General features: G+C 45.3%; 1 protein-coding gene across 5 annotated transcripts in view; it reads left to right on the plus strand.

Moving 5' to 3' along the window:
- Nucleotides 1–12,096, plus strand: part of SKP1 (S-phase kinase associated protein 1) — a 35,041-nt gene that overhangs the window by 16,332 nt on the left and 6,613 nt on the right. For 3 of the 5 annotated variants that reach the window (XM_070739261.1, XM_070739259.1, XM_070739258.1), the window contains 3 exons: nucleotides 661–804; nucleotides 3,130–3,270; nucleotides 7,847–7,910. In XM_070739261.1, the coding sequence (XP_070595362.1) occupies nucleotides 661–804; nucleotides 3,130–3,270; nucleotides 7,847–7,882 (321 nt within the window). In that variant the 3' untranslated portion in view covers nucleotides 7,883–7,910. Of the gene's footprint in view, nucleotides 1–660; nucleotides 805–3,129; nucleotides 3,271–7,846; nucleotides 8,563–12,096 lie in introns of those variants that run through there. The other 2 variants (XM_070739257.1, XM_070739260.1) reach the window with 1 other exon arrangement.

A 12,096-nucleotide genomic window follows, 5' to 3' on the forward strand; every position in this document is an offset into this window, starting at 1 on the left:
AAAATATGTCTTAAAAAGCTAGTCATTTAAGAACGAACAATCACATCCATACTGTCACATTCAATACATTTACTGGGCAGAGGCTGGGGTCTAGTGAAAGAGTAGTTTGTAGTCAGTAGTTTCCATACTGGAAGATAGTTCAAATAGTTGTAGTTAAACAAAACATTTGACTATGTAGTTAATATCAGTGCAATAACTATATTTTTAAACATAACAAAATAGAAATTTGCATTATTTTTACATTATTGAAAATAATTTTTCACAGTTGAAAATATTTTTCTAGGAAGTAGCTAAACCAAACTATTTTAGCTAGAAACATTTTTAGTGTTTTGTTTCATTTTTCTGAGTATTTTTCTGTAAATCCCTTGTGTTCGTGTAATTAGTCATGGAATTCAGAATAATAAAGTATATTAAAAATATGTGAAATCTGATTCATATTTTCTACTTTTCTATCTCTGAAAAATTGGTACTTAAGCATTGTGAGCATGCTTAATTTGAAAATGATACAGCCTTTTGTTTAAACCCATGATCATGTTTGCAGTATTGTGCTAGGTAAAGTTTATACAAAAACTTTGTGGATGCATAGAGCATTAGTTTAGTGCAGTAGAAAACAAAGCACATTTTATAAAGCTTTTCCATAATCTGTTTTAATTTCCAAAGGTGATTCAGTGGTGTACCCATCATAAAGATGATCCACCTCCTCCTGAGGATGATGAGAACAAAGAGAAACGAACAGATGATATCCCTGTGTGGGATCAAGAATTTCTCAAAGTAGACCAAGGAACTCTCTTTGAACTCATCCTGGTAAGTTGGTCTAGCACAGGGGGCCCCAAACCTTTTACACAGGAGGCCAGTTCACTGTCCCTTGGACTGTTGGAGGGCCGGACTATAAAAAAAAACTATGAACAAATCCCTATGCACACTGCACATACCTTATTTTAAAGTAAAAAACAAAATGGGAACGTACTATTTAGAGGGGGGAAAGAAGTCTGAAATTCATATATGTTTATGCTTTCTTTTTAATTTTCTTTTGTTAACATCTGATTGGCTATACAGGGCTTTCTTGGCTTATAGAAAAATGTATAAAGAAAGAAGGAAGCACTTTGGCATAATGGTTAATAAGTTAGAAATATAATTGGTGTACTTTTTGAAGGAAAATTAAGGAGGGAATTTAATTAAAAGAAAATGTAACTGGATGACAAAATTAGAAAAAAAAAACTTTTGTAACTTTTTTGATGATTGATATTAGTTACTAACAAAATACCGCATTTTATTCATGGAAAATTAGATGGTACACTGTGTTGTTTGAATGTATATTAAGAGAAAAATAAAAATTACACCCCTCCCAAAAAACAGTCCTTCCTTCCTCTGTCCCTCCATTCATTTCATTCTCCCTCCCTCCTTCATTCCTCTCCACTTCTCTTACCCTACCTCTCTTTCCATTTTCTTTCTTTTTCTCTCTCTTTTCCCTCTCTCACAAAAACCTCTGTGCCTCGGGGGGGTAGGGAGTGGGAGAGGCTCCACTGCAAACGCCCAAATTATCAATCTGTATTTAAAGTACGCTTAACATTTAACAAAGCCAATGTCTAAAATATATGAGAGAATTCTTGAAAAATGAGAGGACTCCAAATAAGAAGGAGGTTTTTTATGAGGGTGGGTTTTTTTATCCCCATAAAATATCCTGTGAGAAAGCTTTTTCAATTTAACACATAAGTGAGACCCATGTAATGTGATCATTTATTGTTTCAATGAACAATTCCAATATTAAAAAGTCTAGGAAGACAGGATGAATGAACTTCAGGGGGTGCGTCTCTGTCTCTCTGCTGAAAAAATGAGACTCCCTGCAAGTCAACTTACGGGAAAGGTGGAGAGGGGGTGAGGCGACAGCTCTGGTGTAGGCACAAGTGTATGCACGCCGCTTTTTCCCAAGGGCGCCTCTTCTGCCTGCAGGTGGCGAGGCCATCCAACCGCTGCCTCTTCTTTCCTGGGGTTTTTTTTTTGCTTCCTGTTTCTTCCTGTCGGGAAGAATATCGGCAGGAGTGGGTGGGGCATGGTCCCCGTACACAGCTGGAGAAGCCAGGCGGGGCTCTGAGCCCATGGGGGTTTCTCCCAGCCGACAGCAGATCAGCTGTCGGGCGGGAGAAACGGTGCCAGCTCTACCGCGCAGGTTTTGAAAAACCTGCATGGAGTTTGTTTTTTGCCTGCACGGCCATGCGACTGCACAGGCTGGAGGGAACAGTGGCCAGGAGCACAGGATGTGAACGCATCCTGTGCTCCTGTCACTCACCTGCGGGCCGGATAAATAGCCTCAGCAGGCCGCATGCGACCCGTGGGCCTTAGTTTGGGGACCGCTGGTCTAGCATATCCTGCTTCACTGATACTTACAAACCAATGAAATATTGGAGTATAATAGAGTTTGTGTGTATTTTAATGTCATAAATATTTTGCAGTTGGGTTAAACAAAATGCTCTAAAATCTAAAATATCAAATGTAAGCATCATGTTGTAAAGATGTAGCTATAAATATCCGGAGCAACTCAGTAAATGAACAGTTTTTCTGCAGACTAAAGAGGGGATGGTTTTGCGTGCTGTCTGCATCCTGCAGATGGGGCTTCATTTGTTTGGCACGGTCCAGTTTCTGGCATGCTGTGGCCCAGTACTGGTCCATGGACGGGTGGGTGGGTTGGGGACTTCAACTTAAATCATGTATAATTAATATGTCTACAGCATTCAAGGCTGAGATTTTACTTAGTTTATCTCAGTAGTTTAACCAAGAGAAAGTATGTATATTTACTGGTTTATAGTACTTGCTGCTTTTTGAAATCTCAGCAAAACTAGTTGAACAATGGAAACCTGCTATATTGTGTTTTATGGTATACTTATTCCAAAGTACAGAATTTATAACAGCACTGTGAAATTTTGACTGGAAGTCCTTACAAAATGGGAGAAAGTCTTGTTATTGCCATTAGTAATAATATTTCTAAATGGAGCAAGAAAATAGTTACACCAGACTTCATTTCATTTGTCATTAGTTGCTATTATATATGATTACCGCTAGAAATATAATGTGCACTATTATATAATGGAGCACTGATTGGCAGTCTTTAAAAATCTGTTGCTTTCTGTAAAGGCTGCAAACTACTTAGACATCAAAGGCTTACTGGATGTGACATGCAAGACTGTTGCAAATATGATTAAAGGAAAAACACCAGAAGAAATCCGCAAGACTTTCAATATCAAAAATGACTTCACTGAGGAGGAGGAAGCCCAGGTATGTCAAGCCCTTTTACTTCAAACAAAATCTATTTCCTATTTAATCCTACAACTATTTCAGCTTCTGTGGGCTAAAATAATTGCTTTCTGTAAGTCTCTATTTGTTTTTACAGACAACAAATACTTATTTGGCAATTCAGCTATCATATAATTAAAATCAAATGATGGATAAAATAAATGTGCTCCAATTTGTCCCTTCACTGACTTTGCTGTCATTTATATATGGGGAAAGAAGTCTCATTCAAGCTACCTTATTATATGTTTGTAGTAATACACTATTGTATATATGTATTCTTTCATTAGGGAGTTTAGAACTACAGAATATACAAAAACAGCTTTTTTACATTTGCAAATCAAATTGTTATTCTAGACATGGAACTTAGCATCTTTTCTCCCTTGGCCATCATCCCTTAGGGACTTGTCCCTTACAAGTCAAGGTATTCTATGCAGAATATCTGCAAGGAGCATTGCCAGGAGCATTGCCAGTATGGCAATCCCTGTGGGATTTAATTCCAGTAGTTGCTGCTGATTATAGGAGACTGTGTGTGTGTGTGTGTGTGTGTGAGAGAGAGAGAGAGAGAGAGAGAGAGAGTGAGTTAGAAAGTGAGAGAGAGAGAGAGCATTTTATGAAAAAAAATGTTAGGAAGAAAAAAATCAGAGATAAAGGAGATGCCTTGCAAAATATTTTATTAATTTTTTATTTATTGCTGATTAAAGATGAGTTAGAGTAGGTTGCCTTACACAATCTAGATCAGTGATCGTTAATCTTTTTGGTGCCGAGTGACCAAAGTGTGTGTATGCACGAATACATGTGCATATGCCCCAACCCCCAAAATGCAATGTGCCCCGTGCATGCGTGCAATTCCCCCATGCGTGCGCATGCTCCCTCCGTTTTGGTTTCCTTCGTTCAGTTCCTGTGGTTGCTGCGACCAGACCCCTTCACATGCGCATTGGACCACATGTGGAACAGTGTTCTATGTCGCCACAGTTCCTCACTTCCCTTTGTTTCTGGTGCTGGAACGGTTATGGGCTCATGATCCTCAGATTGCCTGGTCATCTGGGGCAGTGCAGTTCTCTGGCAAGAAGTATGCTACCCATCACCTGCAGGCCTGTGCAGGGGTTACGGCTGCTGGACCGACCCATGGAGTTGGTAGATTATGCTGAGGTGTTCAGGGAAAAGGAGACAGATCAGCCCCTGCATCCATTTTATAACTGCCTGATTGAGTTGGTGTCCAATGCCAAATTGCCAGTGAGTCAGATTTACTTCCTGTTAGAACTGGAGTTGGTGGCATTATGGGACTTTATCGAGAAGAATCTCTGGAAGGGGTTTATCAAGCCTTCTACCTCACAGTTGGATGTGCTGGAGCTCTTCGTCAAGCAGTCAGTGGAGCTGCGCCTGTGCTGTGATTATTGTAACTTGAACGTGATCACAGTATGGAACTAGTACCAGCTTCCCTTCATCCCTGAACTGATCGAGTGGGTTCATCAGGCCAAGATCTTCACAAATTTGGACCTGCACGGAGGCCTACAACTTGGTCTGAGTTCATGTCAACGATGAGTGGGAGACAGCCTTATGGATGTCTTATGGTCACTTTGAATACAGTGATCCCCCGCTCGTTGCGAGGGTTCCGTTCCAGGACCCCCGCAACGAGCGGGTTTTCGCGAAGTAGCGCTGCAGAAGTAAAAACACCATCTGCGCATGTGCAGATGGTGTTTTTACTTCCGCAGCGCTAGCGAGGAGCCGAAGATTGGGGGCGGCGCGGCTGTTTTAAAACGTCGCCGCCGGCATGGGGGGCTTGCCAGCACCCCCCGGACCCCCAACCCGGGTTTGGGGGGCTGCTAGGAAGCCCCCCATGCCGGCGGCGACGTTTTAAAACAGCCGCGCCGCCCCCAATCTTCGGCTCCTTGCTAGCGGGCAGGCAGGCGGCGGACAAGCCGTTCGCTGGCGCCGCTCGCTCGCGCTTCCCAGCTGAGTCCTGAAGCGAATTCGCTTCAGGACTCAGGTGGGAAGCGGCGAGAATGAACGGCGTGGGCGCGGGACGCGCGAGCGGGCGGCGGAAAAGCCGTTCGCTAGCGCTCGCTCTCGCCGCTTTCCACCTGAGTCCTGAAGTGAATTCGCTTCAGGACTCAGGTGGGAAGCGGCGAGAATGAACGGCGTGGGCGCGGGACGCGGACAAGCCGTTCGCTAGCGCTCGCTCTCGCCGCTTTCCACCTGAGTCCTGAAGCGAATTCGCTTCAGGACTCAGGTGGGAAGCGGCGAGAATGAACGGCGTGGGCGCGGGACGCGCGAGCGGGCGGTGGACAAGCCGTTCGCTAGCGCTCGCTCTCGCCGCTTTCCACCTGAGTCCTGAAGCGAATTCGCTTCAGGACTCAGGTGGGAAGTGGCGAGAATGAACGGCGTGGGCGCGCGATGCGCGAGCGGGCGGCGGACAAGCTGTTCGCTAGTGCTCGCTCTCGCCGCTTTCCACCTGAGTCCTGAAGCGAATTCGCTTCAGGACTCAGGTGGGAAGCGGCGAGAATGAACGGCGTGGGCGCGGGACGCGGACAAGCCGTTCGCTAGCGCTCGCTCTCGCCGCTTTCCACCTGAGTCCTGAAGCGAATTCGCTTCAGGACTCAGGTGGGAAGCGGCGAGAATGAACGGCGTGGGCGCGGGACGCGCGAGCGGGCGGTGGACAAGCCGTTCGCTAGCGCTCGCTCTCGCCGCTTTCCACCTGAGTCCTGAAGCGAATTCGCTTCAGGACTCAGGTGGGAAGCGGCGAGAATGAACGGCGTGGGCGGGCGAAGGGCGGGCGGCAGCGAGGAGTTTGCGTGGGCGGTGGGGAAACTCCTTGCTGATGCCCGCCGCTCGCCCTCCCGCCAGCAAGAGGGGGAAGACCCAGGAAAGCCGCCCAGCAGCTGATCTGCCGGGCACCATGTACGCATGCGTGCCCATAGAAAAAAAGGGCACGCATGCGCAGATGGTGTTTTGACTTCCGGGTTCAAAAATCGCAAATTACCCTGTTCGCAATGGTCGGGGACGCAATAACCGGGGGATCACTGTACACTGATGCCATTTGGATTGACCAACATGCCCGGCATGTTCATGCATTTTATGCATGATGTTTTCTGAGATTTGCTGGATCAGTTTGTGGTACTCTATCTTGATGATATCTTGGTCTAATCCAGTGCTTCTCAATTATTTTCTATTATGCCGCCCCAGGAAGAAGTAAATATTTCGTGCGCCCCCCAACTCTCCACCACTTTCGCCTTGAAGCCCATACTGATCTGTTCCGGCTGTTTGTGGTGGAGACCGATGCATTGGATGTTGTCATTGGGGCAGTGCTCCTACAAGCCTAGGCTCCCACAGGCACATTGTTCCCATGTGCTTATTATTCCTCGAAACTGTGTGCTCTGGAACGCAATTATACTATATGGGACAAGGAGCTGCTGGCAGTTAATGTAACCCTTGAGACATGGCAGCACCATCTGGAGGGGGCCCGCCATCAGTTTGAGGTTCAGATGCACCATTACAATCTGGAACATTTTTGGATGGTCCAGACACTGAACCAGCGCCAGATGCAATGGTCGCTGTTTCTTGCCCGATTTGACTGTGTTGACTGTCACCTGTGTTCCAAGTAGGCGGAGTCAACTTGGTGACCTGCTGTCCTGAAAGTCTGAGTATATCGGAAGAGAGGACAAAATCCCACCTCAAATGATAATTCCATTGGAGCGGTTGGCCACTGAGGAGCTTGTGGACCTCCGGGGTCCGACTAGGGAGGCACAGCGGCAGGATTCATTTGCAGCTGGGAGGGGCGTTTGTCGTGAACTGTTGCTGAATTCATATAGTGTTGAGAGTTGTGACCTTCATTCCTGGCATTCCTCATGACTATTTGAGTATTGTTGTGGTTCTGTGTTTTCTGGTTTTGCTGGAATTATTGCAGTGAATTCTTTGCTTTTGGGACTCATATGACCTTCTGGAGTGATTGCAGTTATTCTACTTATAGAGTTTGGACTGGGGTATCTGTGGTCAGAAGCTGCTGCAGGTTTGTGGGAGAGCTTTTCTCCAGGCCAGAGTATAAACAGGACGTTGGGAGCAAAGTTGGTGCCAATAAATGGATTCATATCAGTTATTTGTCTGTCCTGGATCATCACATACTATCACTATAATTGTTGGACTGCAAAGAAAATTTTTAAACACAAGTCCTATCATTTATCCATTTGATTTCAGTGAATTATTTAGCAAGTTGAAAATAACTGCTAGTGTCCTGCAACCAGTAATCAAGCTAATAAAACCCATTTCTTCACCCCAGATTTTTACCCATCTTTGATTTTTTTGTTGGCAGAATGAGTTTGCCATGTTAAAAAGTTGCATGCAGTCAGTTCTAAAATAGTCACAAATATATTTCCATGAATATGTCTATATTAGTTTTATACAATGGTACACTTTATTTTTAAATAGTACTTAGTATCTGGAAGACATCTGAATTGTGGAAATAATTTGAATCACAGGGATGCTATTAATTCACAGGTAGTATCTAGAATACGTATTTGATATTGCTCTTCAAGTGTAATTGTAAGGTTGTCTTTATTTTTAGGTACGCAAAGAAAACCAGTGGTGTGAAGAGAAGTGAAGTTTTGTGCCTGATACCTAACAACACTGTAAGAATTGTTTCAAATATCAGTTGCACTGCTCTGTTTATAATTGTTAATATTAGACAAATGCAGCAGCAAATGAACTTGTACTAGTCTGTTGGTGGTCTCTTTGCATGTGTAATGTTTGAATATAGATTTAAATTCTATGGTTTAATCAGTGTAATCTGATTTCCTTATTTTTCCTCTCCTCTAAATAAAACTAAACTCCATGCAAGTTCTGTATGGCAATTAGCACTGCAAACTAGACCTTCTGTGCTTTTGAATGTTTTACTGTCACATTATAATACTCAGCATGTCAGAATTCAGAAGTCTCTGACCTTGTAAATAAAATTACTTGCAACAGTTTTCTGAAATTGAATCGGTGAAGCCTACTTTTATTCATTGAATAAGAGCCACAAAATGTTTTGAAAAACAAGTTGGAATAATTGTTTTGGGATTCTTCCATTCTACATCTTTTGTAGTAGTAACATTATTGTTAAAACCAAAGCAAATTAGCTCTGCTTGATACCTACTATTCTAATCTAATATAGGTGTGACCCTGGTAGCGCCTGGCCAGTTTTCTCTTCTGGCTAAATACTTGTAGTTTCTGTAAAGAAGCATAGCATTTGGTATGTACGTATTTTTAAAACCAATAAAAAATTAAGTATTTGATCAAAAATAGATTTCTAAAAACAATTTCTTGGGCAGTTAATTTCTGTTTTAGTATTTCTTTATAGCTATCAGAAACATGACATCAGATTGCAGTGATTTGTCATTACATGCTGAGTGGTGATATTGATGTTGCATTATTTAAGTTCATAACACTTGCCAGTAGGTTAGTAATTTTTTCATTCTTTGTGATTCTGTTTAGGGATTAGAGGAGAGAGATGTAACAAGCAATTGTAATAAGCACATCCCATTTCTGTATGAACACTAGGTAGAATAAAAGTTAAATAATAATAATATAATAATTTATTAGATTTGTATGCCGCCCCTCTCCGAAGACTCGTGGCGGCTCACAACACGATAAAAACAGTATTATACAGGCACAAATCTAATATTGAAAAAAACCTAAAAACCCTATCATAATTAAAAACCAAACAGCACATACATACCAAACATAAATTATAATAAGCCTGGGGGGAAAGTGTCTCAAATCCCCATGCCTGGCGATATAGGTGGGTCTTAAGTAGTTTACGGAAGACAAGGAGGGTGGGAGCAATTCTAATCTCCGGGGGGAGTTGATTCCAGAGGGCCGGGGCCGCCACAGAGAAGGCTCTTCCCCTGGGGCCCGCCAGACAACATTGTTTAGACGACGGGACCCGGAGAAGGCCAACTCTGTGGGACCTTATCGGCCGCTGGGATTCGTGCGGTAGCAGGCGGTTCCGGAGGTATTCTGGTCCAATGCCATGTAGGGCTTTAAAGGTCATGACCAACACTTTGAATTGTGACCGGAAACTGATCGGCAGCCAATGCAGGCCACGGAGTGTTGTAGATACGTGGGCGAATCTGGGAAGCCCTACAATGGCTCTCGCGGCTGCGTTCTGCATGATCTGGAGTTTCCGAACACTTTTCAAAGGTAGCCCCATGTAGAGAGCGTTGCAGTAATGGAACCTCGAGGTGATAAGGGCATGAGTGACTGTGAGCAATGACTCCCTGTCCAAATAGGGCCGCAACTGGTGCACCAGGCGAACCTGGGCAAACGCCCTCCTCGCCACAGCTGAAAGATGATGTTCCAATGTCAGCTGTGGATCAAGGAGGACGCCCAAGTTGCGCACCCTCTCTGAGGGGGTCAATAGTTCCCCCCCCCCAGGGTAATGGGCGGACAGATGGAATTGTCCTTGGGAGGCAATCCCCACAGCCACTCCGTCTTGTCTGGATTGAGTTTGAGTTTGTTGACACCCATCCAGTCCCCAACAGCCTCCAGGCACCAGCACATCACTGCCACTGCTTCGTTGACTGGACATGGGGTGGAGATACAACTGGGTATCATCCGCATATTGATGATATCTCACCCCATGCCCTTGGGTGATCTCACCCAGCGGTTTCATGTAGATATTAAATAGCAGGGGGGAGAGGACTGACCCCTGAGGCACCTCACAAGGGAGAAACCTAGAGGTCGACCTCTGACCCCCCACTAACACCGACTGCGACCGACCGGAGAGGTAGGAGGAGAACCACTGGAGAACAGTGCCTCCCACTCCCAACCCCTCCAGTCGGCGCAGAAGGATACCATGGTCGATGGTATCGAAAACCGCTGAGAGGTCAAGAAGCACCAGGACAGAGGACAAGCCCCTGTCCTGGGCCCGCCAGAGATCATCCATCAACGCGACCAAAGCAGTTTCCGTGCTGTAACCGGGCCTGAAATCCGACTGTTGAGGCCCTAGATAATCGGCTTCTTCCAAGGACCGCTGGAGTTGGAGCGCCACCACCTTCTCAACAACCTTCCCCATAAAGGGAAGGTTGGAGACTGGACAGTAGTTATTAAGCACGGCTGGGTCCAAGGAAGGCTTCCTGAGGAGGGGGCGCACAACTGCCTCCTTAATAAGGAGCCGGGAAGGACCCCCTCCCCAAGGAGGCAGTGACAATCTCCTGGACCCAGCTCCGTGTCACCTCTCGACTGGCCGAAACCAGCCAAGAGGGACATGGATCCAGTAAACAGGTGGCAGAACTCACAGCTCCAATGGCCTTGTCCACTTCATCAGGTGTCACCAAGTCAAACTCCTCCCAGACAGATGGACAAAGACGTTTAGCCCCAGTCACCTCGACTGACTCATTGTCAGCCGATACTGCTATGCAATTGGAGTCGAGTTCTGCTCGGATCTGAGCGACTTTATCAGCGAAAAACGAGTTAAATTCCTCAGCACTGCCCTGCAAGGGTTCCCCAACTCCCCCCTGATTTAGAAGGGAGCGGGTCACCCTAAACAGAGCAGCCGGGCGGGATTCCGCTGATGCAATCAAGGCGGCATGGTACGCGCATCTTGCTGCCTTGAGCGCCACTTTGTAAGTCTTAATAAAAGCTCTTACAAGTGTTCGGTCGGATTCGGACTTATTCTTCCTCCAGCGCTTCTCTAGATGTCTCTTCTGCCGTTTCAACTCCCGGAGCTCCTCGGTAAACCAAGGAGCTCTACGGGGTCTAGTGCCACAGAGAGGTCGCAGTGGCGCAATTCGGTCAAGAGCCTCCGCTGCAGCCTTGTTCCAGGCCTCAGCAAGAGACTCTGCCGAGCTGTGGACGAGCGAATCTGGTAAAACCCCAAGCGCCTTCTGAAAGCCCTCAGGGTCCATCAGGCGTCTGGGGCAGAACCTCCTAATTGGTTCCGCCTCCCTGCGGGGGAGGATTGGAGCCAGGAAGTTGCTCCTGAGATCACGGGTTGTGAGTCACTCCTTGTGAAGTTGGACTTAGGGGTTCAGGTGGGCTTGTTACTCACGTACCTGCTTCCCAGCTGCGTGTCAACAGCCCTGCCTGTGCTGCTCGAAGAGGTGGCCGGGTTGGCGGTGGAGTTCCCCTAACTCATTGTCCTGGGGGACTTCAATCTGCCGTCGCTCGGCGGTTCCTCAGGATTAGCACAGGAGTTCATGGCCACCATGACAGCCATGGACCTGACTCAAGTAGTTCAGGGTCCGACTCACGAGGGTGGACACACACCCGACATGGTATTTCTCTCGGAGCAATTGAATAGTGGTCTGAGACTAAGGAGCTTAGAAGCATTGCCTTTGTCATGGTCAGACCATTTTCTACTGCGGCTTAAAGATCAGTAATGACCTTAAGCATTTAATGTACAATAAGGAATTTAACTATGCATTTAACTATGCATAACAAAGTGAATACTGGGCAATTTCACAAATTTGGTCATTATCATAAGTAATAAAGATATTTTTCAATAAAATGGTTACCAAAAAGTTTAATTACCAGTTATATTTAACATTATAAAAATAAGTGGGTTTTCTACAAAATACTTCACATACCACTATGAGTTTCATTTGAAAAATCTACTGAGGATAAAATGGGTAATGGAGTTTTAGAATTTGTCTCTTTTAAATGTGTAACAATTAGATGTGAGGCTAATGAAAAAACAATCAAAAATGTGACAGCAATGGAATCTTAGTTTCTGAACAAGTATCCATTACAATCCATCCACTACTGTTTCTATCTCGGTCTGCCTTAAACGTTTTACCTTTGTATAAATACACTATTTTCAAGGTACTGTCTCGG

Source organism: Erythrolamprus reginae, chromosome 2, assembly GCF_031021105.1.
Source record: "Erythrolamprus reginae isolate rEryReg1 chromosome 2, rEryReg1.hap1, whole genome shotgun sequence".
Taxonomy (NCBI): Eukaryota; Metazoa; Chordata; class Lepidosauria; order Squamata; family Dipsadidae; genus Erythrolamprus; species Erythrolamprus reginae.